The 26,662-nt window shown below is 38.5% G+C and overlaps 1 protein-coding gene across 5 annotated transcripts; it reads right to left on the bottom strand.

The window, feature by feature from the left end:
• Positions 1–1,040: 1,040 nt before the first annotated feature.
• LOC147601735 (uncharacterized) lies at positions 1,041–26,621 on the bottom strand. Of its 5 annotated transcripts, none has more exons than XM_086740498.1 (18): positions 26,439–26,621; positions 25,043–25,129; positions 24,081–24,149; positions 23,583–23,613; positions 21,318–21,377; positions 20,843–20,923; positions 18,220–18,356; positions 16,257–16,379; positions 14,779–14,821; positions 13,493–13,612; positions 12,538–12,679; positions 10,693–10,738; positions 10,328–10,387; positions 8,097–8,204; positions 6,344–6,440; positions 5,114–5,311; positions 4,071–4,156; positions 2,895–3,882 (listed from the first exon to the last, which is right to left on the bottom strand). In XM_086740498.1, exons 2-18 carry the CDS (start codon positions 25,091–25,093, stop codon positions 3,739–3,741), a joined length of 1,596 nt encoding a protein of 531 aa, XP_086596624.1. In that variant the 5' UTR covers positions 25,094–25,129; positions 26,439–26,621; the 3' UTR covers positions 2,895–3,738. The 5 variants fall into 5 exon arrangements, with proteins under 5 accessions (XP_086596628.1, XP_086596624.1, XP_086596623.1 ...); XM_086740497.1 differs by lacking the exon at positions 26,439–26,621 and adding an exon at positions 25,747–26,031; XM_086740502.1 differs by lacking the exons at positions 2,895–3,882; positions 4,071–4,156; positions 26,439–26,621 and adding exons at positions 1,041–1,418; positions 25,747–26,020.
• Between the last annotated feature and the right edge of the window lie 41 nt (positions 26,622–26,662).

The raw sequence follows: 26,662 nt of genomic DNA, 5'->3' as shown, positions 1-26,662 counted from the left end.
TTCTGACAAGAAGATATTTAGAGGCATTCTACAAATTCTTCACAATTTCTTTAAAGCAGTGTTTTGTGTTTTAATTTCTTTAATTGTCATTGGACTGTTTTCATTCCTGTGTCAGTTCATAGAAAAAACTAACCAATTTTGTTGCTACTTTCTTTGTTACCTTATTTTTATGGCATCTTGCATTCCATGATATGAAGATGTGAAACCATCAGGATGAGGATTCTCAATTCCATCCGGATCTCCAAAAAAAATGTAAGTTAACATTAAAAGGTTCGTTTACCATCTGGCCCCAGCATGTCTATATGATGCCAGCATTTGGCTGCAAAGCTGAAGAGCTTTAATTAGAACCACTGAATGCTACCCAACATCACAAGCAGGAAGAAAATTTTAATTACACAATTTAATTTTTAAGTTTTTTTTTTCCCAAGCACACTCATTTGTAACCATCCAAAACATTTTTCGTCATCCTACAAAAGTAGTAGTCATTAGCACAGAGACCTTTACTTTCCATGAAAACCACTCCTACTGTAGTTGGAAAAAAGTTCACATTAAAAGAGCCTGAATTGAAGGGCAGCATAAGCCAGCTTTCATTTCATTCCCATATTGGTGGGATAAGAGAAGACAAAAAATACTTTCATTACCACATCGGTGCCTCTTAACCATAGTCTGGTTGGATCTCTTGGGACTTACCCCTGAATGCGCAAGCATCGCCAGCCCCTGTTGACTTTGCTAAAGCTTCCAATTATCTAGGCTCCCTAAATTGGCTATAATCCAGGCACTTCTCAGCTCAGAACTAGACTGACAGCACTGACTTTTCATTATTATTTTTAAACTTTATTTAAAAAAATATGTGGATACTTATTCATAATCCTTACATGGGAGGGGATTTTTGATTATAAAAGCTTTTGAGTCAGGCCCAGCAGCCATGGGGAATAACTTCCGAGTATTTGTTGCAGGCTGAATTTGTACTGCTGACTGCAGTAGTTCATTCTGTTGATAACTCTTTGTAAAAGAACCAACAAGAAGAAAAGACCAGGCTAACAACATATGGCATTTAATGATATTGAGAAAAACAACAGTTACTTGTTTTAAATGTATATTTTAACATAAAAAGAAAGAACATGAAAAATTACAACTGTTCAACAAATACAGAAATTTCAGCTATATGGAGAAATAAATAACAAGAATCCCAAACACAAGTTATTAATTTAATTAAAATAACACTGTACAAAATTTGAACATAGCAAAATCAGCTACATTGAGTTCATATGAAGTAAAACAACCACCTCAAACTTACAGAAAGTAAACATTGCTATAGTAACTCTATTAACTACCATGTCACTGTGTGCTGCCATTGCTTGATCTTCTCAGAGTTCCACTTTCAGTCAAGATCCTTATAACATTCGGAATATCAATTCCTTAAAAGCAAACAAACAAAACCAGAAAATAAGTGGTTTGATGATAAATTATATTTAAAAGCACAAGATATACTGAAACATTTAGATGCTGACATTGAGTTTGGATCTTTTCTTATTAAATGAAAAATGCCATAACTGTTAACAATCAGAATGTGCGTGGAAACTACAGCTGTATGCTATGAACAGCTGTACTGGTTAAAGGGTCTGTCTTGCCCCTCTACTCTGTCTCCAACTTTCAAAGATCTGCAGCTGATAAATGTGCTGGTTTTGTCTGGGACAGAATTCCTTTTCTTCATAGTCGCTAGTATGGGGCTGTGGTTTGGATTTGTGCTGAAAACAGTGTTGATAACACAGGGATGTTTTTGTTATTGCTGAGCAGCGCTTGCACAGAGTCAAGGCCTCTCCTGCCTCTCACACCACCCCACCAGCAAGTGGGCTGGGGGTGCACAAGAAGTTGGGAGGGGACACAGCTGGGACAGCTGACCCCAACTGACCAAATGGTGTCATGCTGTACCATACCATATGATGTCATGCTCAGCATATAAAGCTGGGGGAAGAAGGAGGAAAGGGGGGATGTTTGGAGTGATGGCATTTGTCTTCTGAAGTAACTGTCACGCATGATGGAGCTCTGCTTTCCTGGAGATGGCTGAACACCTGCCTGCCGATGGGAAGCAGTGAATTAATTCCTTGTTTTGCTTTGCTTGCACACATGGCTTTTGCTTCACCTCTTAAACTGTCTTTATCTCAACCCATGAGTTTTCTCACTTTTACCCTTCTCATTCTCTCCCCCATCCCACAGGGGGTGGATGGAATGAGTGTCTGTCTGGGGCCCCAGTTGCCAGCTAGGGTTAAATGACAACAATAATCAAGAAAGCATGATTAGAAGTGCTTGATTTTACCACTGTAACAATAAGTCAAAGTGTCCTCTTCTGAACACAAGCAAGGCGGCCATGTTACTTTGATTAAACTAATATCCAATGACTTTAGTAGGGGGAGAGGAGTAAAAGAAACACACAGACAGCCTAAGTGGTAATAAAAACCATTCAGTGGCCATAACCAAATGCTAACAGAAGAGTAAGAGCAGGGCAAGCATGCCTGATGCTTGGTAGGACGTGAGAACATTATATTCTCCCAATCTCAGATTACCTTCAGCTCAGGAAACTTTCAAGTCTGATACAGCAGACTTTTCACTAGCCATCAATGCATCCCACTTCCAAACACTTGTCCAGTCTGGCTCAGACAGTGAAGACAAGGACATGTAATATTTATGTATCCACAGCACCCTTCTGCAAGGACTTCCGTAGATCATTCACCTACTGCATAAAGAACCATCTCTGTCCATTTTGAAGTTGGATTCCCTCACTACTACAAGTTTATGGATCAAAAGCAATAGGAAATAACAGAATCCTGCCTGTCATCTCCATCCACTCATGTTTTTACAAATCTCTATCATAATGTCTCAGTCATCTCTTTTCCAGGCAAAAGAGAGTCCTAGCTTTCTGTTGCTTCTTATATGGAAGATACTCCCATATATTGTTGCCTTCTCTAAAACTTTTGCAGCAATAAAGTCCTTTATCTGAAACAAGGGAAGCAGAAATATGTGCCCTATGCCAGATACAGGAAAAGCATGAGTTTATGCAACAACAAAATGATGACCTCCCATCTTGCTTTCCATTCTTTCCTTAATTCATTGTATTCAATGTATTCTTCTGACTGATAAGTTGGGGTTTCCACTGATCTGATGAGGAGACTTTTGAAATCTGGTAGTCAACCAGCACTTTAACTGTTTTGAATACTCATATCACAAAATTTTGTCATGCAGTTACTTATCCCTTTTTCCAGGTAATTTGTGAGGATATTAAACAGCAACAGTCAAACACTGGCACACAGTTCTCTATTGGAACTTCTTTTCATTGTAAAAAGTAATTGCCCATTTGCTCTCTGTTAATTATTTAAACAATGCAAGGATTTCCCTCTTTTCCCACAGCCACTTAGTTCCCTTAAAAGCCTCTGATTAGGGTATCTATTAAAAGCTTCTTGGAATCCCAAACAGACTATATGAACTGGATCACCTTTATCTGACTCCTTTGCTGACCTCTTTCAAACAACTCCAGGAAGCCCGTAAGGAAGGATTTCTTATCACAAAAGCCATATTCATTACCCCCTAACTGCTTTAAGCAGATCATATTTTTCCAGGTGTTCACTAATTCCTACCTTGTTTTTCTGAACAGTTTCTGTTCACCTCTCCAGTAGAAGCTGGCAGATTCAAGGCTCATGTGGAACCCTATACTGGTTTTGGCTGGGATGGAATTAACTTTATTCATAGCAGCCTGTGCAGTGCTGTTTTAGATTTGTGGCCAAAACATTGTTGATAACACACCAGTGTTTTGGCTGCTCCTGAAGGGTGCCTGTACAGTGTCAAGGCTTTCTCTCTTTCCCACTCTGCACCCTGACAGTGAGTAGGCTAGGGATGAGAAAAAGATTGGTAGGAGACACAGCTAGGATAAAGCTGACCCAAACCAGCCAAAAGGATATTCATACATCCTGCTTAGCAATAAAAACTGGGGAAGCAAGGGGTTGGGGTTGGCTTCCAAGCTGGCTGTTGCTCAGAGACTGGCCAGCCAAATGATAATGACCCATGAGTTTTCTCACTTTTGCTCTTCCTATTCTCTTTCCCTGTCCAGCTGTGGGTAGTGGACAGAAGTGAGCAAGCAGCTGTGTTAAACACACAGCAAAACCTTAAAAAAAAAAAAAAAAAAAGATAAATATACATAAAACAACCACATCTGCCACCCACAAATGTTTAGGTTCCAAAGGAAGCTTTATGGGAGAAATCACTACTATCAGTAACTTAACCATTTTGTTCTGGACGTCCCTAGGACCAGGTGATACTCATGGAAGAGTTAAAACCATGAATGTAGCAAGTTGTTATATGTTGTCAATTTGTTCCAGAACTTCCATTCCAAAAAGATACTCAGCTGAGTTGTGTGCACACACATGCCCAAGGAGAGGTTATGGCACAGATTGCAGTCTCTCCCGTTTCTTCCACAGTGAGTACTCAGGCAAAGAATTTCATAAGCTCCTCTACAGTGTACCCATGTTCAGTGTTCTTTTTTTTTACCCTAATGATCCTAGACACACTCTGAGAACCTTAGAAACGTACACAGGAAGCTTCTGAAGAAAGGGCAGCACTTGACTGGAAACATGGGAAGGTTTAGTAGCTGAAACGTATTAGAAACTTGTATCTGATTCATTATTATTTCTAGGTTACTGTGCAAGTCCAGTTCTTTCAGGAATCAGTAAGTAAAAATTTATTTGCTGTTGCCATTCCCAAAACCAGTGTTTCACCAGTTACATCACAGACAAAAGATTCTGCTTTTTTTCTAATAACAGTATGCTTGATTTTAGTTTACTGTCTCTCACCACATAAATGTTACTATGCACAAATGAGAAAAGAATTTAAAAAGAAATTCAGCAATTATTAACACCTTCGTGGGAAGGCAGTCATTTTGAATTACCATTCCTAAACTGGATCCTGCAAAAGTTAAAGGGCGGGAAAAAAGGCTTTTCAGCCCTCCTTAATACCTCAAAGTTCTTTGACCCATATAGTCCTTAATATTTCACAGAGCTAAAAAAATTGTGTTACATATATTTTTACACATGTGTTTGCATATGCATGTATATATGTGAATTACCTCTGAAAGATGGATTTGCTGCTGCTATTTTGTGTAGAGTAGCAGCAACTTCCTCAACATCCATATTTCTTACACTGTTCAAAAATTCAGTAGTGATGTTGTTCTCATATGCTGTTTCCGAAGAGGCAGTTGAAAAGTTTTGGGGTTCATCTTCATTTACTGATAAAGACTGCTTAGCTGATCGGCTGCTTGAGTAGTCTTAAAGAAGAGAAATACTTTTCTAGTAAGAGAAGATTCTGAAGAGTCTTCATTACTTATTTCTCTAAATAGGGCTTTTCATAAGAAGCATTTCTAGTCTGGTACAGCAGCATTGCTGGTAAGGTTCACATCTGACTTTGCTACATTTTCATACAACTAAAAGTCAGGAATGCTTTCCATTTACAGAAAATCCTGGAGAAACAAGGGTGGGGAGGTGACTGAAAGCTATTTGGATTATGTCTACAAAAAGGATCTAGAAGTTCCAAGTCTCATATATTGTAAGTCACTGCAATTTTTGTTACTAGTATTGTATTAATTGAGGTTTCCAAAAGCTAAACTTCCTAGAAAAAAACCCGACACTTCACAATTAAAAAAAAAAAAAAAAAAAAAATCATACAAAATAGCTTCAGTAGTATTCTGGGTATTTTGCCTCTCCAAGCATATGATTGTGCTTCCTGTGCTTGAAAAAATTAACTATTTGTTTCTATCAAGAAGGAAATTACCTCAAAGAAATCCAAGATTCTTTGAAAAAATTTATTAGAAGTACTGAGGACAAGTAGCTGCAATATTCGGGTATTAAACAGAACTATCCATCCTATACAACATAATTTTGATTCCATTAACATTTTGATTGGACTAGACCTGCACTAAGCCTCTTCTCCCCCAAGAAGGGAAAGAAATGGGGAAAAGAAAACAAAGAAACAAACCAACCCAGAGTTAAACTTTGAAAGCCTCCTTAGAAACAGTTGCCTCTGGACAGAGGAAAGTCAGAGTCGATACTAATTCAGTTTCTCCCCAGATCCTACAGTTAGGTAGGATGAATGTTTTTGAATAGCCTGCCCTTTCTAACATTTGTAGAGGATGGGGAAAAAACCACCTGAAACTATTAATTTATGCTACTTGACTCTGGCTTTATTCTGCTCTTAAGCTCTGCTTTTAGAGAAGCAGGGGAAAAAAAAAAGGCTTACTAAAATTTATGCAAGTTTCAGTGTTAAGATTAAAGCATATTCAAGATTACAAAGCTAACATTACCAGTATCAGAGTCACTAATATCTGCTGAAGTCAGGTCAGACTGTTCTGTGGAATATTCCAATGCTGCTTCTCCATTACATCCAGTATCTAAGAGGTCCTACAAGTTTGAAAAAAGTTGTGTTCAGAATTTCGTCAAGGCAACCTCTTGAAATGATCAACTACTACATTTTTAATGATCACAAACCAAATAAAAGACCAGTATTTCTGCTAACAAATCTGAAAATTCAAGTATTTTTTTGAAAGTCATGCAGCTGGTACTTCTGTGTTTGTATACACCGCACATCGTATCTCTCTACATCTGAAAAAGCACTTCATTAGGTCAAGAAGAGATAGTTATAAAGCCTAATTCTCAACCTGCCAGGTCTAAAAAGGAAGCATTTTACACTCAGAATAAAAGATTTAGTTAAAAAATTACCAGTTGAAAGATCCCACCTTAATGTGGGAAAATATTTTATTTTTCTACAACTACTAGGTTAGAAGTTACTTCAGTTTGAACTTGATTGTTTTGTAGCACATCAGACTTTGCCCTCTTTTCCATACGAGTAAAACAACAAAATCCTGTATGGAAAAAAACAATAGGAATAAGGTGAAAGTAAGCTTAATGAGGAAGTAAAAAGCAGTAAATAATTAATGAGAACTATAGGCATGGAATTTATCATGAAGAAGTACTGCCTCTGAGGCCAAAAGCAAGAAATAGAGGGAAGACAAAATATGTGAAACAAAGATAAACTTTATTATAAAGTCCTGAATTAAAAAAGGCTTTTGAAGACAAAAGAAAAAAAAAACAAAACAAAACTTTTTTTTCTTGAAGTGTCACCTCTGCGATTCTCTCTAGCTTGTTGGCTGGTACTTACCCTCATAAGGCATTTTCCACTTAAGGTCACCCTTTAAATAAAAAAGTAGCTGCAGCAGTAGGAGTAGCTGTTGTGATAAATGAGAAGTCTGTTCAACACAGAGTTCTGCAAGAAATGCTGTAGGGGGATAAGGAATATTTCCTATGGCAAAGATGTTGAATGTATGATCAACAAGAGGAAAGTTCTTGCCATCCCTGTTGACAACGGGGGAACGAACAAGATGTCATTCCAAGCATGGAAACTGTGGAGATTATGACATGGTGGAATGTAAACTGGAGGTATAGGGAACCCAAGTGGTAACCACAGCACCCTCAAAGAAGTACTCAAAACATCTCTGTACTATGCCTACACAGAGAGGCAGAAAACCGGGTTTCTAATGGTAAAGGAAGAAAGAAACCTCAAAGGGAACAGTCCAAAGAGTAGAACCAGGAGTTGTCTAGGAAAGAAAATTGATGTCAATAATGCTTGATTACATGGTGAATAAAGAAGTGAAGGCTAGGAATGGAAATGGCGTACAGGACAAGAGTGTCAGGGAGGTCAGGAGAGATGAGAAAAGCTTGAGTTAGAATTGAAAAGGGGCAAAAATAGCAGAAAAACCCCCAAACTATTTTCCTTGCTATTCCTTACATCTTAGAAGCAAGATTAATTTTAGCTTGTGTTAAAAAAAAAAAAAAAAAAAAAAGCAAGCATGATTGAACAGAAAGTTTTAAAACTCCTCAACAGAAGAGGTATACATTTATCCTATCATCACTACAAAAATTCAAGTATTTAATGGGCAAAAACTTACAATACAGTCTCCACTGCAATTTTGTTTAATTAAACTGTCTGTAGTAATAAAAATGCATAATCACAGGAATCTACAGTTTTGTAGAACAAAACCAAAACAAAATACACATTACTTTGTTTGATGCAGCCTGCTGACGATATTCCACCAGTGCATCTGTAAGAGTCTGTGTAACTTTTAGGATAAATGAAGCATCATCTTCATTCAGTATCTCAAAAGTTTGCTAGGAAAAAAACCAAAACAAAACAAGACACAATATAAAAATTTTCCCCCTGAAAGATTAAAGTATCACTATGTATAAACAAAACCTGCAGGAACATCATTTTTTATGTCTCTATCCTTCTGTCAGGCATGGCTGAAGTTACAAAGCAAATACAGTTTTTACTTTTAATCTCATAAATTGGGGTGGGGACGTGGACTGGAAAAGGATCCTAACAGAAGGAAGCTGCAGCTACTCGGTACAATCCTTTGAAAAGGAACAACCTAAGAATATGCCTGGAAATACATACAGGAAAATGCCTTTCCTTAAGTATTTTGATCTCTTCTTAAGATACCTGCATACAAATGAATGTGTACAACTTCCCTGAGGCAATATAGTCATAACCTATTTCTCTAGGAAGTACCAAAAAGCCAGAACACTACTGAATTTAAAAATATATGCTGCTTTACCTAATACTAACCTCCTTCTTTCCAAAAAGCCTAAGGAAAAAGTAGTCTCTGAAACTCTGAAGCTCTAGTAGGGAAGCAAGTTCTAGTGCCAACAGCCCTCACAGAGGGTGATACCTGCACCATCATCCTCTTGTCTACGCTAATGAAGTTCTGCTGAAAACACTTCCAGTGGGCACAGTGTAACAGAACTGCAGATCTGTCCTAACAATTCAAAAGTCTTCTCAATTAGAAACAAACACCTTTAAACATTCCAGACAACTGAAAAAAGTAATAAAAAACTAGCATTAAGTTCACATGTGACAGCATAACAGGGATTATATTTTTAACACTACTCGTATTTATCTCTCGTGGTTTGCTTAAGTTATATTTGAAGAAGATTTTGTCAAAAACTTGGTAGAAAAAGAATATTAAACTTGGGCAAGGATATCTCTGCTACCAGGCAATAATAGAATTACTTTAATGATAAAACTGAGCATACTGATTTTCACAATTAAAAAAAAAAGTATACAGTATGGACAGTTATCGACCAACTGGAATTATACCATGATATGAACAGCAAGTCCAAAAAAAATGCTTGTAAAATTACTTTCCACTACATAAGAAACCTTTTGAATCCAACAACAATAGAAACACACAATGTAGCTTTAAAAAAAAAAAAAATTACTGTAGATGCTAATATTAAACAATTTTCAAACTTTCTGAAACATAACATTGTTCCAGTCATATCCCCAACGGTCTTTTTTTTTGTTCTTGGAGGACAATCATACTGAGCAAGAGGGTGCCTCAAATCAAATTCAAGCTTTATTAGCAAGGTGTGATCTTTTCACCTAATAATTCCCTATTTAAAAAGGCAGAAAAGATTTTATAATAGTCAAAACTGCTTAAATTACTGTACAACAGCTGAATCACAGCAACTATCAGTAAAGACTTTCATACAGTTTGTCACTGATGCTTTTAATAAAATCACCATTTCTGTATGCAAGACCACAAGTGTTGTTAATACAACTGGCAACTGCTAGTTTTCCACTCTTACTGATTGTATCTCTGCTATGAATGTGTACATAATACATATTTTCAACAACTGAACAGAACTCAAATGTTCTGCAACTTTCTTTACAAAGGGAATAGGTAGATTTTTTTTTAGTTTATATTTTTGGGGGTTTTTTGTTTGTTTGTTTAAGTACCAAACTTGTGTTTTATTTCTTAAAAATTCCTTCTTTCCTTTCTGCATATCTTACATTTTTCTTCATTCTGCTTCCTTCCATTATTGAATTATATCTTTTCAAATTCCTTACTTTTTTTGAAAATGATAGACCAATTATAAATGAAAGGAAAAAAAATTAAAATATCATTTTACTTAAGCACGTGGCTCAGGAGCAGAGTTAAGCTACAGTTGAGAAAAATGCATTGATTTTCAACAAGTCACTCTTCTGATTGTCAGAGGAAACCAGTACTTTGGCAAAAACCCAGTACAGACATTTTAGAATGAATAGATATATTATAAATTCAGTTATATTAATTTTATTCTGAATCCTATCTTCTGTGAAAATATGTTGTTAGATTAGTAGAATGCCAGCATTTTGGCTTCATGTTACTTGCTACATGTTAAGCTTAGTAATTCTGTGATTTTATTTTTTTGTTCAAAAATTACATTGTAAGGTAAGGGTTAACACTCACCAAATAACCCAATAATTCTTCTTGACTAGTGAATTCTTCAAGATTTGCTGTAAATTCTTGCTGTTTAATATTAAAAAAAAGGCCAGAGGTCTATTATGTGCAGTAATTATAAGTAAAATTAAACAATAATTATTATTACGGTTGTCCTAGATTCTGTGTACTTGTATGAAACACGTACGTGTGTTCTCATGACAAAGTAGGAAAAAAAACTTGTTCTTAATAGTTTTGCTTAGTAACTTGTAGCCAATTCATTAGCAATATTATTAATTTGAATAAGCAAAAGCAAACACCATTGCCAATAACATATTAACTATTCCCCCAACTATTTGTAAACTGGAGCAACCCATTAATGGAAATATATTCACCTCAACTTTCTTGTTTTCTTCCTGCAACTGTTTATTGGTCTCACACCTTAAGATAGAATAAATAAAGAAACAAAACAGTACACAATTAGTTGATCTATCAAAAATGTGTAGCCAGTCAATAACTGATAGTCAGTTTAAATTCCTGACACACTACTACTACAGTAGTTCTGACATACTCTGCAAGGTCACGTATTATTTCCTTGCAGAAATCCCAGTGGTCCCAGATATCATCGTAAAAAATATTTATGAAGGGTTTCTTCACCATGAGACTGCCAAGCCTAAGCTCTCCTCTTTCTTGAAGTCTTTCTTAGGCATCAAAATTGTAGTAAAAGCAGATGATACTATTTTTGATACTTGATACTTTATGTACTTTGATACTTTAATGAACTAAAAATAAAATAAAATAATTTACATCTTCGGATGGCTGTCTGTGCAGAACTTCACTACAAAGAAATTAGGAGTAACAGAAATTCTCAGACTGATATTGCAGAATCTTTAAATGGAAGCATTATTTGACTGCTTGCTGACAATGAGAATCTCATCTTATTCCTTTTAGGAAACAATATATTGAGTTAACATCACTGAGAAGTCTCACAAAAATAAACAGTAAAGAAGCAAGCTGAAGTCCTAATTTAGTAACTAACTTCCAAATCAGTCTCTCACTGAAACACCTGGCTGCTCGTAGTTACCCAGGATCTATCTGAACAATTGGATTAAAAGAACATTAACTGATTTTTCCAAAAGATGCTGTTCTTAAAATTTCAAGTATGGGTCTGCACAGTGAGGGTCAGCGTCAGGTAGAAATAGACAGCAGCATTTCCAGATGTGGATATCTTAGCTTTTATTAATTTCCTATTTTTGATGTTTTCACAAACTAGTTCACTCTCCAGGTTAAGAACTGTTACAGTTATTTGAAAGCCAGGCAAATGAACACAAAGATTCATAAACCTGGACTTGAATTAGGTTTCAATTAATCCTTTTCCTTAATGGTTGCCCCATAGAGAGGCAAAAGTCCCACAAAAAGATATTTCAGGAAAAAGAAAATTTCTCCTTTTACTGGGTAACAGTAAACAAGCAAAAGGTGTTAGCTCTGTGTCTGAGAGATACTACTGGTTTAAAGCTAAGAAACATTCCAAGAGAATGTAATTAGAGCAAAACCAAAGACCTAATTGTTGCAACAAAAGTCTTATGTTTGGGTTGATGTGTGTCTGTCCCTTATGGAATACTTCCCTGAGGTTCCTGGTGTTGCACAAAGATGGTTGATGTTGGAGATATCCCCCTCACACAAAGGCTGATAGTTCAAACTGAACTCACAATAGTGTTATTAATAAAGATGTTTACAAACAGCAAGCACAGTTTCACCATTCTAGAACCACACACAATACTTCTTATTGTTCCTCCATGAAATCTTTTTAAAGATGAACTCAAATTGTTACAGCTGTTTACTGATTATCTTTTCCTTCTAAAATCAGTTCATATACCACCCTAATTATCTGACATGAACCCATAGCAGAGGATTTTTAAACCAGAAGGGAACATTCTTTTTGAACTTGTAATACACGAGGATTGCGCCTTAAGGATAACACAGTTAAACATAAAAACTAGTTGCATCTAGAGCAAAATCTGAGGCCACTTTACATATACCAGGTTTTCTGTTGCTGAGAGAAGTTTACAGGTGAGCACGATTTCAGAACACAAGAATTTTACCATTATAGCATGCCTTTCTTCCTCACACACTCTATGCAAATCCAATGTAGACAGTTATCATCTACAATATTTTCCTTTGAGCAAATTTAAAGGGTTCTGGGGGTGGTGGACTTTGTTTGTTTGTTTGTTTGTTTTTACTTTTCTGAGTTGTTGCCTTTGCTGCCTTCTTCAGTCTTGTTGCCTTTGCTGCTTTCAATAGCCTTACTAGGTTCAACCTTCTCATCTGGTTTTGCTTGTTCTTTCTGACTTTTTTCCTGCTCCTCTTGAACATTCTTTTCATCTAAAACAATAAAACCAGTATATTTAGTAATGATTTTCCAATATTTTAATTTAAAAGTATTCTTTGGTTAGATTTCTTTTTTAAAGATAACATCAATAAAACCTGAAGATGTAAGTAAGATACCTTGTGAAGAAATAAAATAAAAACAACCTCAGTCAAAGATTTGGTTCAGCCATGAAGCACAAGTTTGTATTTCTGATCAGAAATATCCTGAATGAGAATAATTATAATGCATTTAGACAGAACCCTAATCTCACCTTTGACATTGTCTACAACCAAGCAGCAACTTCTGATGTTTCTTCAGTTACATGGTGTTCACTGATTTTTATATTTAATTCTGGTTTTGTTTTCAAGAAAATAAGTGTTAGTCAAATATTTTAGATGTCATTCAAGAAAATAAATAAATAAATAAATCGATCCAGTCTATTTCTTTTGTATTCTTCTTGTGCTCTAAGCAAACAGTCTGGCATGCAGCTGTTTCCACTTTTTTTGTCTAACACAAAGAACAGTTTATATGCCCCAAAAAATTCTCTGGCCCTTCCTCCAAAAATACACGTAGTAAAAATTTCTAAGTATGAATCTTGTCTTGTTCCTGTTCTAAAGTGTCCAGTGACACTGGGATGGTTTTCTTCGCAAACACTGGGATTATTCTTTCCTCTGACACAGATCCTAAACCCATCGACACACTGTGCAAATTCACCTTCTATAGCAGAATATAACTATAGAAGCTATAAACAGGCACATATAAAATCAGTAATTCAAACATTAGTAAAAGTTAAAAAAAAAAAAATTTAAAAATAATTTTTCTCTCACCTTGAATAGGCTCTGACATTTTTCTATCCTTATTTTTACAATCTGTGTTTTCTTCATTACTAGGTGACATATCCACATGCTGAACTTTAGCTTTTGAAGGGCTGTCATATGCATTAGGATCTAAACAAACATGCTTGAAATGTAGCACAGCAACATTATATTGATAGAGGAGAGTTCTAAAACTGCACTTTAATTTCAACTAGCTCTGTTTCAGTGCACTATTAGTTACAAATGCCAAGAATAATTTTATAAGCATTCTGTGACAGTGTATTAAATATGAACTACAAATTAATATAAAAGTTTTAAATATTTCATACCCTGGTTATAATTACATACACAAATTTCTTAAGATGTAAATATTATAAATATAGTAGAATGACACATAGCCATGTGCAAAATTAGACCTATTAACCAATAGGTTGTAGTCAAGAAACGTAATCTGAATAGGATTCAGCTTATTTCAAAACACTTTCCTAGGTTCAAAATGGCTATCTTTCCTCTTCAGAGTATGACACTGCTAATGTAGACCAGTATAGAAATAATCTTCTCATTACTTCTACTGAGCTATTTTAAGACACTATTTACATACTAAAATACATTAAAATTAAGTCCATTAGTTTTAATTAAAATCTTTATTTTTCATACAGGTCTGAGAATGAGGGTTTCATAGCAATTTTCAGCTATTTCCTGAAGTGGCATGCAATTGTACTGTCTGTCCAGCTAGATGACACAGTACTCCAATAAGTTTTGAAAGATTAAACTGAGTGGAGAAGTCTCACAGATACCACATTCCTACAATTTTGTGCGTATCAATGGCTAGTAAACCAGAAAGTTTTCTGCCACAGATAAGAGCTATAGCTGCGCTTTAAGCATTCTGTCTGCTTTCTGGACTGCAAATTAAATACATATATGGAGCTCCAACCTGCTCCTTTTGCCCAGTTCACCAACGTGCTCATGAGTTGTTGGCACTGCAGAGACCACAGCAGTTATTAGATAAAAAGAAATCATAGGTAAACGATCCTGGGAAGCAAGGGGGACTGGAATGAAAAGAGGGAGAGAGAACCAAGCCATATGAAGCAGGTCTCTCTACCTCTGTTGCCCATGGAAGAACTTGTTCATCCATCAAATTTGCAATACAAACCATACAAAATGCAGCTTAGAACATAAGCACATGCTACAGTTACTGACCAAATCTTTCAATTTTCCCTTAAATCAAGCTGATTTAGACCAAATGGAGTTTACTCAAATTAGAAATGTACAATTTACATTCCACTGAGCACACTTACATTCTTGCCATCTCCTCCTCATTATCGGAGCATCTGTAACAACCTAAAAACAAAATCCATTTATGTTAGTTATTTTGTAGATAAAAGGAAATCAAATAGCTGGTTTCAGAAAATATAGTAGTAAAATTAAGCCAGGTTATGCACACTCTATTTAAAAGTTCCTTAAATCAAGGATGGATTTGCTATGGATGTAGTGAAACTTCCTAGAAAAACAAAACAGGCTACAAAATATAGATGGAATTAATTATTTCTGTATCCATGAACATAGATATCCAGTAAAATATACAGTCTTGAGTCAAGAAGAAATTCGAATTAAGTAGGTCAAAAGGGAAAGTTGTTACCAATAATCAATTTTGTTTTTCTTTTTAAGCGGAGGTTAAAAATGAAGGATATGCAGATAGACTGAATTTGATGATCTGAAATCTCTCCCTTCTAGAGCATTCATTCTAGAAGAAAGACTTGATCTTCCAATATTCCCATACTTTTTTTTTTTTAATCAAAAAAGAGTAGGATCAATACAGGCTCTCATCCTTCAGCCTAGCTATGATAGTATTGCACAGAAAGAAACATGGGTCTTTTTTTCAGAGAAGCAGGACACAGCAAGCTTAAACACAGTAACCCTGTGAACTCCACTTTGAAATGAGGCATAGCATATGCACATTACAAGTAGATCTTGACAAGAAACACCGCTTAACAAGCGGGATGTTGACAGACGTTGAAATTGGTGGAGAAAACAAGTTTCATGTATGCCATAAAAAGCACTAAGCATCAGAGTATGCTTGTCATAAATCAGAGTGGTAAGGTACACCTCAAGAAGAAACTCTGCCAATATCCTGCCCAGGTAAAGGTGGTAAACATTTCTAAATACTATTGTGGTGTAAACATCAACAGAAAACAATATGAAGGTATCTTCATAAGAATATTCTTCTAAGGGGGGCAGCTCCCCAAGAATTTAAGCTTATGGTGTTCCTGTGATCCCATGGCATTGCTGAGAACCTCATATTCACCCACAAATTCCCACACGTCCATCTGTACTACCAGAATTTTTACCTGGCTGCTCCAAGAGTTGCCACTAGGTGCTAACAAAGCAGAAACTAATTCTGAAAAGTCATAGAGGTTGTTTTGTAGCAACAACAAAACAAGTTATTTTACACACACACACACAAAGATCTGTGAAGTGATTAAATATTAATATAGATATTTTGTGTTATTTGTGCACTTGAGTCATATTTCTCTAGACTTAGGTAGCATGAGTATTATTCCAAACAAGATAAATACTTATGACAGGAGTGACCAATGGGAAATTGTGTTCAGAATAAATCCGGAAGAATAATTAAGACAACAAAAAGCACTTGTAATAAAGGTTCAAAAAGCAAGATTTTCCTACCAACCAAAGCAGATCTGCCCACCATAACAGAAATTACTTTCTTTGTTTCTTTAAAAAATATAAAACTTCCAGAATTCTTAAAGAAATGTACCTTTATTTGTTTTCTTCCTTCCTTTTTCTCAATTGTTAATGCAACTTGCCTAACTTTTCTGTTCAGTTCGGAGCCTTTACCTTTTACTTCATCAGATTCTGCTATCTCAGGATAATGTTGTTTCTAGAAAATAAGGAAACGCAAATCCTGAAGTCACACTTTATCCTACACAACTCTTTCCAGATCTAGCACAGCTAATAATCATGGGAGATGAATCAACCTTTACACATACATAGCAGAACTTATTAAAATGATTATATATAAAATCACAGAATAATTTAAGGGCCTGAAGCCAAATTTGCTAAAAATAGGGTTGACAGCGAACACTGAATGGGTTGCACAGGGCTTTGTCCACTTCGGTCTTAAAAACCTCTGAATATAGAGATCCCCCCATCTCTCTGGAAAACCTGCTCCAATGCTTGACTGCCCTTATGTCAAGTAGGAAACTCCCCTGTTTGAATGTATGTTCCAGCCAAGCATTTCCATAAAGGGCCTGATTCTGTCTTCTTAATAACCTCCCCTGAGGTACTGGAGAGCTACTATTAGATACCCCTGACATTTTTTCTTCTCCAGCTTGAACAAGCCCAATTACCTTAGCCTCTCCTCACAGCGCAAGTGCTTCAGTCCCCTGTCCATCTTGGCAGCTCTCCACTGGATTTGCTCAATTTCATCAATAGCTTTTTTCCCTGCAGTAGCACAAAACTGGACACAATAGTCTAGATATGGCCTAACAAGTATCAAGAATAGGGGAATAATCACTTCCTTTGATTTACTGGCTATACCCTTGTTAGCACAGCTCAGCTTTGTTAGCCCTCACTGATGCCAAGGTACACTACTAATCTTCAGCTTGTTATCCACCAGGACCCCCAGCTCCTTTCCAGCAGAGCAAATTCCAGCCTTTTAGTCTCCTGCCTTTCCTATTGCCTGGGGTTAATCCACCCCAGGTGCATGACTTAAAAATTATCTTTGTGGAATTGTTATATTTTATAGTATTTAAGAATATAGCAGAGATGCAGCTAACAAGCATAAGATTCAGAATCGCAGGAAACAGTTCAAAGTAAACAAGAAATACAAGAGCTGAAAACATCAAAACTCAGCATATACATCTGAATTAATGACCAGAAACAACATGATGCTTACGAAGGACATCGCAGGATAACAACATTAGCTCTAAAACTGCCTCAGAATGCTTTATGCTCAACTTTCTATGACTTTAAGATACGTGGGATATAGCAGCACCAACTTTGAGCAGATATTTAATGGAAAGTATAAAAATATTTTCCAGAATATTGCATTCTCAGTTTCCTTAAAGCTCATCCTAAACAAATATATTCAAGTCAACAGTCAAAGACTGGACAACCTCATTTCTCTAAACATACTGAAAAAGATAATGTATTGAAGGTTCATGTCGGCCCACAAACGTTTAAGAGCTTTGTAAATTTACATAAAACAGGCACAGAACTTACATAGCTTGTCCAACCACGAAACTTGGGATAAAACTTTTTTTTTCATGATTCCAAGTTAAAAGCCTCTATCCAATATATATTATGTTCATGTATAATTACATTCCTTTAAATCTAAAGTATCTGAAAGATCAAACAATTTCTTCATTGATTCAGTTCTTTAAGATAATACAAAATTTAGTCAAAACCTACTTCTAATCAATTTTAGCTGTAGATTTCATGATTGGCCTTACAGGTCAACCAAAACAGAATAAACTAAAAACTCTATGTCAGCAATGGACAGGCATAGATAGACCTTATTGATGAGAAGAATTTTAAATCCATTTATCACAGGTTGCACAGTTGCAATACAAACACACATATTTTCACAAAAGCTTATGTAACACTTTTTTAAAATCATAATATAACTAGCAAATTCTCTACTTAAATTACTACAATAAAAAAAAAAAACCCAAAAAAAAAAAAAACCAAACCCCAAACACTTTACTCTAAAAACTTACCAGGTATGCCAGTCTATGCTTGGAACCACAAACGTGCATGAACATGTTACTCAATCCTGTTTTACAGTGGCACAGCTGACATTCATAGAGAAAAGGGAAATTGTCTTTTGATCGGTATTCAACTATATAATTAAGTCCTGTATTAATTAAAAAAAAAAGTTAGGAAATTTGACGTTTGCTGAAACAAGTAATCATAGAATGGTTAGGGTTGGAAGGGACCTTCAAAGGTCATCTAGTCCAAACGCCCTGCAAGCAGCAGGGACATCTTCCACTCAATCAGGTTGCTCAGAGCCTCATCCAACCTGGCCTTGAACGTTTCCAGGGATGGGGATCCACCACCTCGCTGGGCAACCTGTCCCAGTGTTCTACAACTTGCATTGTAAAAAATTTTTTCTTAATATCCAATCTAAATCTACTTCCTTCTATTTTAAAACCATTACTCCTTGTCCTATCACAACATGCCCTGCTGAACAGCCTCTCCCCATCTTTCTTGTAGGCCCCCTTGAGGTACTGGAAGACTGCTATCAGGTCTCCCTGGAGCCTCCTCTTCTCCAGGCTGAACAGCCCCAATTCTCTCAGCCTGTCCTCATAGGAGAGGTGCTCCAGCCCTCTTATCATCTTCGTGGCCCTCCTCTGGACCTTCTCCAACTGGTCCATGTGCTTCTTATGCTGGGGGCTCCAGAACTGGACACAGTACTCCAGGTGGGGTCTCACCAGGGCAGAGTAGAGGGGGCAGAATCACCTCCCTCCACCTGCTGGCCACACTCCCCTTGATGCAGCCCAAGATGCGGTTGGCCTTCTGGGCCACAAGGGCGCACTGCTGGCTTATGTTGAGCTTCTCGTCCACCAGCACTCCCAAGTCCTCCTCAGGGCTGCTCTCGATCCATTCTCCTCCCAGCCTGTATTTGTGCCTGGGATTGCCATGACCCAGGTGCAGGACCTTGCACTTGGCCTGGTTGAACTTCATGATATTGGCATGGGCCCACCTCTCCAGCCTGTTCAGGTCCCTCTGGATGGCATCCCTACCTTCCAGCATGTCGACGGCACCGCACAGCTTGGTGTCAGTGAATTTGCTGAGGGTGCACTCTATCCCACTGTCCATGTCACCAACAAAGATGTTGAACAGGGCCAGGCCCAACATGGACCCCTGAGGGACGCCACTCGTGACCAGTCTCCACTTGGACATCGAGCCATTGACAACCACTCTCTGAGTGCGGCCATCCAGCCAACTCCTTATCCACTGAGTGGTCCGTCCATCTACATCCATGCCTCTCTAGTTTAGAGAGAAGGATGTTGTGCGGGACAGTGTCAAAAACTTTGCACAAGTCCAGGTAGATGATATCCGTTGCTCATCCCTTGTCCACCGATGCTGTCACCCCGTCATAGAAGGCCACCAAATTGGTCAGGCACGATCTGCCCTTGGTGAAGCCATGTTGGCTGTCACCAACCACCTCCTTGCTCCCCATGCGCCTTAGCATGGTTTCCAGGAGAATCTGCTCCATGACCTTGCCAGGCACAGAGGTGAGGCTGACCGGCTTGTAGTTGCCCGGGTACTCCTTGTTCCCCTTTTTAAAAATGGAGGTTATGTTCCCTTTCTTCCAGTCATCGGGGACTTCACCAGACCACCACTATTTCTCAAATATGATGGCCAGTGGCTTGGCAACTTCATCTGCCAGGTCCCTCAGGACCCGCGGATGGATCTCATCAGGTCCCATGGACTTGTGCACCTCAGTTCCTCAGATGTTCCCGAACCTGCTCTTCAAGTAGTGGGTGGTTCTCATCCTCGCAGTCCCTGCTTGTGCCTTCCACAGCTTGGGTGGTGAGACAAGAGTCCTTATCGGTGAAGACTGAGGCAAAAATCATTGAGTACCTCAGCCTTCTCCACGTCCTGGGTAACCAGGACACTGGTTTCCTTCCGGGGGGGCCTACATTCTCCTTAGACTTTCTTTTGTCCCCTACATACCTATAGAAGCTTTTCTTGTTGCTTTTTATATCCCTGGCTAATCAGGATAATCCCTTATATCAGTGCTAGTTACAAAAGAAACATTAAAGGAAATAGTTACTACTGCATGCCAAACATATGAATCAAGATTTTTAGAACCATCGGTCTTTTGTGTGTCTAGACTTCCTCAATATCAAAGGTACAAAATTGAATTTTTTTTAACATGTCTTATGTTTACCACCTAAGACTTGACATTTTTTAAAAAATAATCTAAAAAAATAATAGCAACAATTCTTTTGTTACTATTTAGAAGGGAATGTATTTTAATATATGCCCCTGTAGTTATTTTTCCTGTCCACTTCCCTCCACAGGATGGGCACTTAAATGGCAAAGAATAGTAATGATTGTTTAAGTCCAAGTTCATGTCTATGATATCACCTTTGATTGTTTCTAGAGAATATTCTAAACATGTGGTATCTACCCTAATCAAAACTATTCCAGGCCAAATTCAATGATTTTGTCACTAAGATCAGTCACTTTCATATCATACTAATGGGTACTCAATGCAAACATAGTAAGATTTTATTACACATAACCTAATGTTACATTTTTAAAAGTTAATGAATACTCTTTAAAGGTAAACATCATAGAAGCCAACAATTACAGTATAAAAGCCCTCACCAAGTGCAGGTTCTGAATCTTTACATGTGTTAAGCTGTTCTTCCAAGGTCTGTCCGTGAAACCTCTCTGGCTCAGTTTGCACTGCAAGATAAAATCAATTTTATATAATCCCACATCATCCATCTCTCAGTCTTCATGGTCTCAAGTCACATCACAAAAACCCACCAAAATGAAATGAACTCCTGAGTTTAACCTTTGGCCTAGAAAAAATATGCTGAGAATTTCACATACAAGTTAATCCCTGCTTATACATGGCCCTATATCACAAATTAAGTCAGCTCTTGAGAAACATTATCCACCCCAATCCTATTTTCACTCTTTTTACAGCATTTTGTTTGCAAATATAGTTTTAAGTATTATTACAAAATATTATTGCAGATGGAAAATACAATGAACAGAAATGCAGTCGCAATGACCAGCTAAGGTCTAGACATCAATTGTAGCTTTTTTTTTTTTTTTCATTAAACATTCTTACCATAATCAGGAAGTTTTCCAGGTGTTTTCACTTGCTCCTCTGAGCCACTTGCTGTTTTAACTAAATAAAAAACAAACCAGAAATGGAAATAAAACTGTAAGTACATGAACAAATTTGGTATGAAAACAGATTTCTTTTTTTTTAAAGAGAACTCTTTGATGTTTGGTTGACATGAGAAAAAACAAGCTGTATTTAGTTTTTAATATGCTATGAGTTTTTTGGGGTTTTTTTTACAAAAAGCATTTACACCAAACAATAACAAATTTATTTAATGTCAGGCAATTCAACAAAGCAGGCAGAGAGGAAGACCAATCAAGCCACTAGTTCGCATACAAAATGGGTTCAAACACACATCACAAAATTGTAAGTAATTATGGCTGTAGTTTAGTTTATAGAGGAGACAACTTGCAACAAGGGAAAAGCCTGACTGATACACTACAGTGCAAATATCTTTTATTCTATAGCAAACAACGCTTCATTTCATAGATTTCAGGGCTACTTCAATCCAATACGTCAGAGAAATTCAGTTTAAATCCACTGAACTTCAGGTGCTTAAACTGCCAGCCCCCATGCGACCTTCCAGGGCACTTGACTCAGCCCCTGACCCTGCTGTCTTTTTCAAAAGATCTGCAGTTACCCACTTCCCAGTCAAATATTTTTTTTCTATCCACATATGGCATGCGATACAGCTGGGGCTGCAGGACCTTAAGAAAGCTAAGACAGAGATGACCAGCTAACATTATCTGTCTTTAAGGAACCTGGAAAGAGACAGACATCCATATGGGATGAGATTCCGTGTGTTTGGGAGTAGAATGCCAAGCAAGCAAAGGAAGTAATTTGCTATTCCTTGAGTAGGGGCCTAATGCAGTCACTGTAAGAAAACAACAAGGACAGAATTTCAGAAATTCAGAAAGCTCAGCATTTTGCTACATGGAAGTAAAGAAACACATGACTAGCAGTGTCTGAAACACCACCAGCTAAGGGCAAATCTGAATTTTTTAGTGTCTTAAATGCTTCTCAACCCTACTACTCTCCTGTTGCAAGTATTCTCTTACTAAAACATCAGATATTGCTAAGTTGAGCGTAAGGCTTACGATAAACCCTATATAGAAGGTGGGAGTCAGAAGGCTTCAACCTATACTACTGCATTAGAAAGAGTCACATAAGCTTTGATTACACAGAGATAATCTTAATGAAAACTCTTCTTGAGTATTTAAGTTACAAACTATGTTATGTTGACAACTGATGAAGCTGCCAGCTCATTCCTGCCAATTAGATATTGCTTAATACCAGCTGCATTACCACCAACCTTCTGAAATGATCTTCATGAAAAGATCAGAAGAGTAAAATAAAAGAAATAAAGTGTTATGAAGATAAACCTACAAAGACTGCAATAAACATGAATCATATTCTGGTCACTAGAACTCATCAAGTTTTTTAGAGGCCAACCAATACTTTAAAAAATAAAAAAAAAAAAAATTTAAAAAGAAGAAATAAAAACACGTAATGAATGCCAGTTCACCTCTAAACATTTCAGAGCATCCAATAATTTCAGGGCATCCATTTCAGCAGCATCCAGCTACTAAATATTTAATCACTTAAATTTCCTTTACAGTCCATACAAGATTCCAAGATTGGGCAGGTGCAATGACTATGTATAACCTCAGCCACAACTTTCAAACTAATTCTAGGAGCAGTGCACTGTAGAAACCTGTAAATACATTTTGGTGCATCATGAAATGGAAGTAGAAAAACAATTATGAACATAGTTAGACCTTCATTCCTTCTGGAACTAGACCAGTTCATAAAGGCCTCGGGAAGGTTTAATGACATATGAAACTTATTAGAAATACTTTGCTTCAGCTAATTAAGATATTTTTAATAAGCTCCTTTAAAAAACAAATATAAAGTATATACGGAAAAAAGTATTTATACATGCTTTAAGAAGCATAGTTTTTTAAAATGTATTTTAAATCTTGAAGGTCTCCAAGGTCTTAAGTTCTGTAAGGTTTCTCAAAACTTTAATGTAGGTGATTTGTAGTATTGTAGACAGTGCTTTTTAATAAACTTGGCACACCACTTGCTCATATTATTGATTGATTTCTGTAGAATTAGACAATTATATCATTAAAAAATACAAGACAGGTCTTAAAGCACAAGTACTGATACAGTCTTTTTCTTGTTTGTTTCATAAATAATTACATTGGAATGGGGAGAAAGGTGCATGGGTAGAACAGAGTAGGAAGTAAAAAATCTTGCACTTACCGATGCCGTGAGCTTTCAATGCTTCTTCAACCTAAGTTACCCAGTCATCAGCCAACAAGGAAGAAAGACAGACACTTAAGATTCAAAAAAATAACAATGCAAACATCTTATTATTTATAAAATAAGTTAGATTAACAACACCACCACAGATTAGCTCAGGTGAATAGATAATTACATGAAACTTGAAAGAGACATACACCTTTTTTCCTAGATTGTCTACGGTTTAAATAATTCCATTCTGCATTTATTAACAGCCATGTATTCTCATGTATTGTCTTTACTAATCCAGAATACGAGACAGAAAGTTGTATCAACACTTTCTAATAGGAATAAGTCCTACTTTATTGCAGTAAACAAAATAGTACAGCAAAAACTCTAGCTAAATATCTGCAACTGCACTTTTTACCATAACATTAAAAATCAGATTTCAAACCTATATTCTATTGCTAAATAAATCTGTAAAATCTGATTAAAAGTGCATTCAAAAACTGATCTTACCGTCTTGTGTTTGAATCCAAGGAAGTGAGTCTGCAAGTTTAATGCAGAAGCACACCAGATTTTGCAAATCTAGGTTAAAGAGAAGAAATTTCTAGCATTGCACACAAACCAACAGAAAAAATACCACTGATATAAAAAAAAACAAAACAAATCTGCTATTGAAATGTCAGTATAGGTAAGTTCTACAAAAGTACTATTCCTCCAAAGACAAACTAAAGCAGCTTCTTTACGAGGCTCCAAGATCACTCAAATACAGTGTAATGAAAAGGAATTGCCACATCCCCTAAAAAACTCAGATGTCTCCAGAACCCTGCAGCTATCTCATGGCATATTTTTATGTGGCTAATAAAGACAGATCCAAGATCTTCCTCACAAACTATTAACCAAGCCTGAACCAGAGGCAAAGCGTAATTGTAACAAGCCAGTTCACCTGCCTAAGATGAGCCAGTTGTCCTCAGCACTGCATCCAGACTGACACACTTACTCTCATCAGTTTGGGGCCTGCCTCACTCATGCACACATGAAGTTTGCCAGTCACAGCTGATTTATGCCTGGGCTGGTTCAGAACAGGAGCAGATTAGGTTTAAATTCATGCAAACGAACAAAGGCAGTCCAAATATTTGATCCTCCTCTAAAAAAAACCAAGATGCTTAAAAACAACAGCAGTAAACCTAAGAACCAGATAAATTAGGATTTTTTTTCCTAAACAGGAGCTGCAGTTTAATCTTTAAAAGAATATCTTTATCTAGAAACATAATATTATTAAAATTATTCACTTTAGTAAGTTGGCTCCTGACACACATCCAAGTCAAACATGACACAGACAGCAAAATAAGTTCAACTCCAGTGCTACTTACCAATTTTGCTCAAGAGAAAAAAGACGTTCACACTTGGTTTAGTCCTACTTCATTCTACCAAAGTCATTTTGTATTAGTTATAATTGTTCAGTAAGGAATACTTACATTGCAGTAGAAGGGGTTGACTTGCTTCTTTATCTCAGCTTCAGAGTCCATATTTGATCTTTAGAGAATAAGAAAACTCTAGGCAAACTCCAAAAAGATTGCAAACTATTATTTTACCTTCACAAAACCATTCACATTCTTGTTGCACCTATTTAAGGGTCATGCATACGATTCTATGATTCTAATTTTAATTTGTGCCTCACCTTCAGTTACATTCAGCCTTTAAATCTCCAGGCTAACTATCTTATTTTTACCTTGAGAACAAAAGTACAGCGTGGAAAGACAGAACTCTTCTCCAAGTTTCCCTCAGGAAACACAAAGCCGCCAGACGATTACGCATACCCCGAAACAAAACTAACCCAAAGTATTTCAAGCTTCCCCCTTCTTTCCTGGGATTGAAATAAACGCGTGGGCTGGGACAGATGACCCACAGCGGCGACAGCCAGGCGTGCAACGCCCGAAGTACGCGCTCGTAACAAGAACACGATGGGGTTTTGTCCCACTCCGGACCGCGGAGGGGGAAGCGACAAACCCCACGCAAACAGAGGCGCCGAGAAAGCGAGCCGGGCCCCGGGGCCGCCCGCCCAGCCCACCCCGCACGACGCGGGAAAGCGGCCCTGCCGACCGTTTTCAGCTCTGCCGGGGAGGAACGGACACCTGCTCCCTCAAGGAACCGGGGGAGGCCGCCGCTGCAGCCGACTCACAGCAACCCAGCAGCGGGCAGTACCCGGAGAGACCAAGGGAGGCGGCAGCCACCGGTTCCTCCCCACCGACCCGCTCCTCAGGCAACCGCGGCAGGGAGGGGACTGAGGGAGGGCCAACGCGCGCGCCTCCCGCCCGCCGCCGGCGCGCGCCTCGCCGTTACGCTCCCAACCGCCGGCGGAGCCCGGGGCGCACCGGGCGGGTAGGCAGGCAGGAACTGCGTCACGCGAGGCGCGGAAGGGGCGCCGGGAGCCCGGCCGGCCCGAGGGACGGTACGGGTAGAGAGGACCGGGAGTTCCGCGCCGGCGGGCGGGGACGGGGCGCGGCGCGGCGCGGCGAAGCGAACGGCGCGGCAGCCCCGGCCCGCCTTGCCCTGCCGCCGCTGGGGGCGCTGGCGCACACGCGCGTCGCTCCGCCGGGCGCTGTCGGAGGTAAAGCCCGAGCTGGCGCCTGGTGCTGCTGCACCGGGACGGGCGGGTGAGGCCGGGGACCCTCCCGACCCCCTGCACCGGGGTCGCGGGAAGGCGACGCGGAGTGCCGCGCTAGCGACGTGCAGACCGGGAGCTCCGCCCGCGGGTCAGCGTCAGGTGCAGACGGGGCTGCCCACCCCCTTTCCGGCGGCCGCTGGGTGTTTGCTCCCCAGAACACACACGCACGCACCCCCACCTCCCTCCCCCCAGCAGCGCCGCCACACCTGAAGGCTCAGGGTCCCCCTCGGGACGGTTTCTCCCCGCGGCAACGGCGGGCCCCGCCGCCCGGCCCTCCCGTGGGAGAGGCCGGTACCGCCGCCGCCGCCTTTCCTCTGGAGAGGCGGAAATCCAGCGCGGGGTTTGCGGGGAGCTGAAGGAGTGCCGGCGACCTGCCGGCGAGGAGGTGAGGGAGGGAGGAAGGCCCGGCCGCCCAGCGCAGGGGGGAGGA

The sequence above is a fragment of the Chlamydotis macqueenii genome, chromosome 2 (genome assembly GCF_036417535.1).
Source record: "Chlamydotis macqueenii isolate bChlMac1 chromosome 2, bChlMac1.mat, whole genome shotgun sequence".
Lineage (NCBI taxonomy): Eukaryota > Metazoa > Chordata > Aves > Otidiformes > Otididae > Chlamydotis > Chlamydotis macqueenii.
Note: the sequence above shows the minus strand (reverse complement) of the source record. Positions and strands in the feature narration are given on the sequence as shown.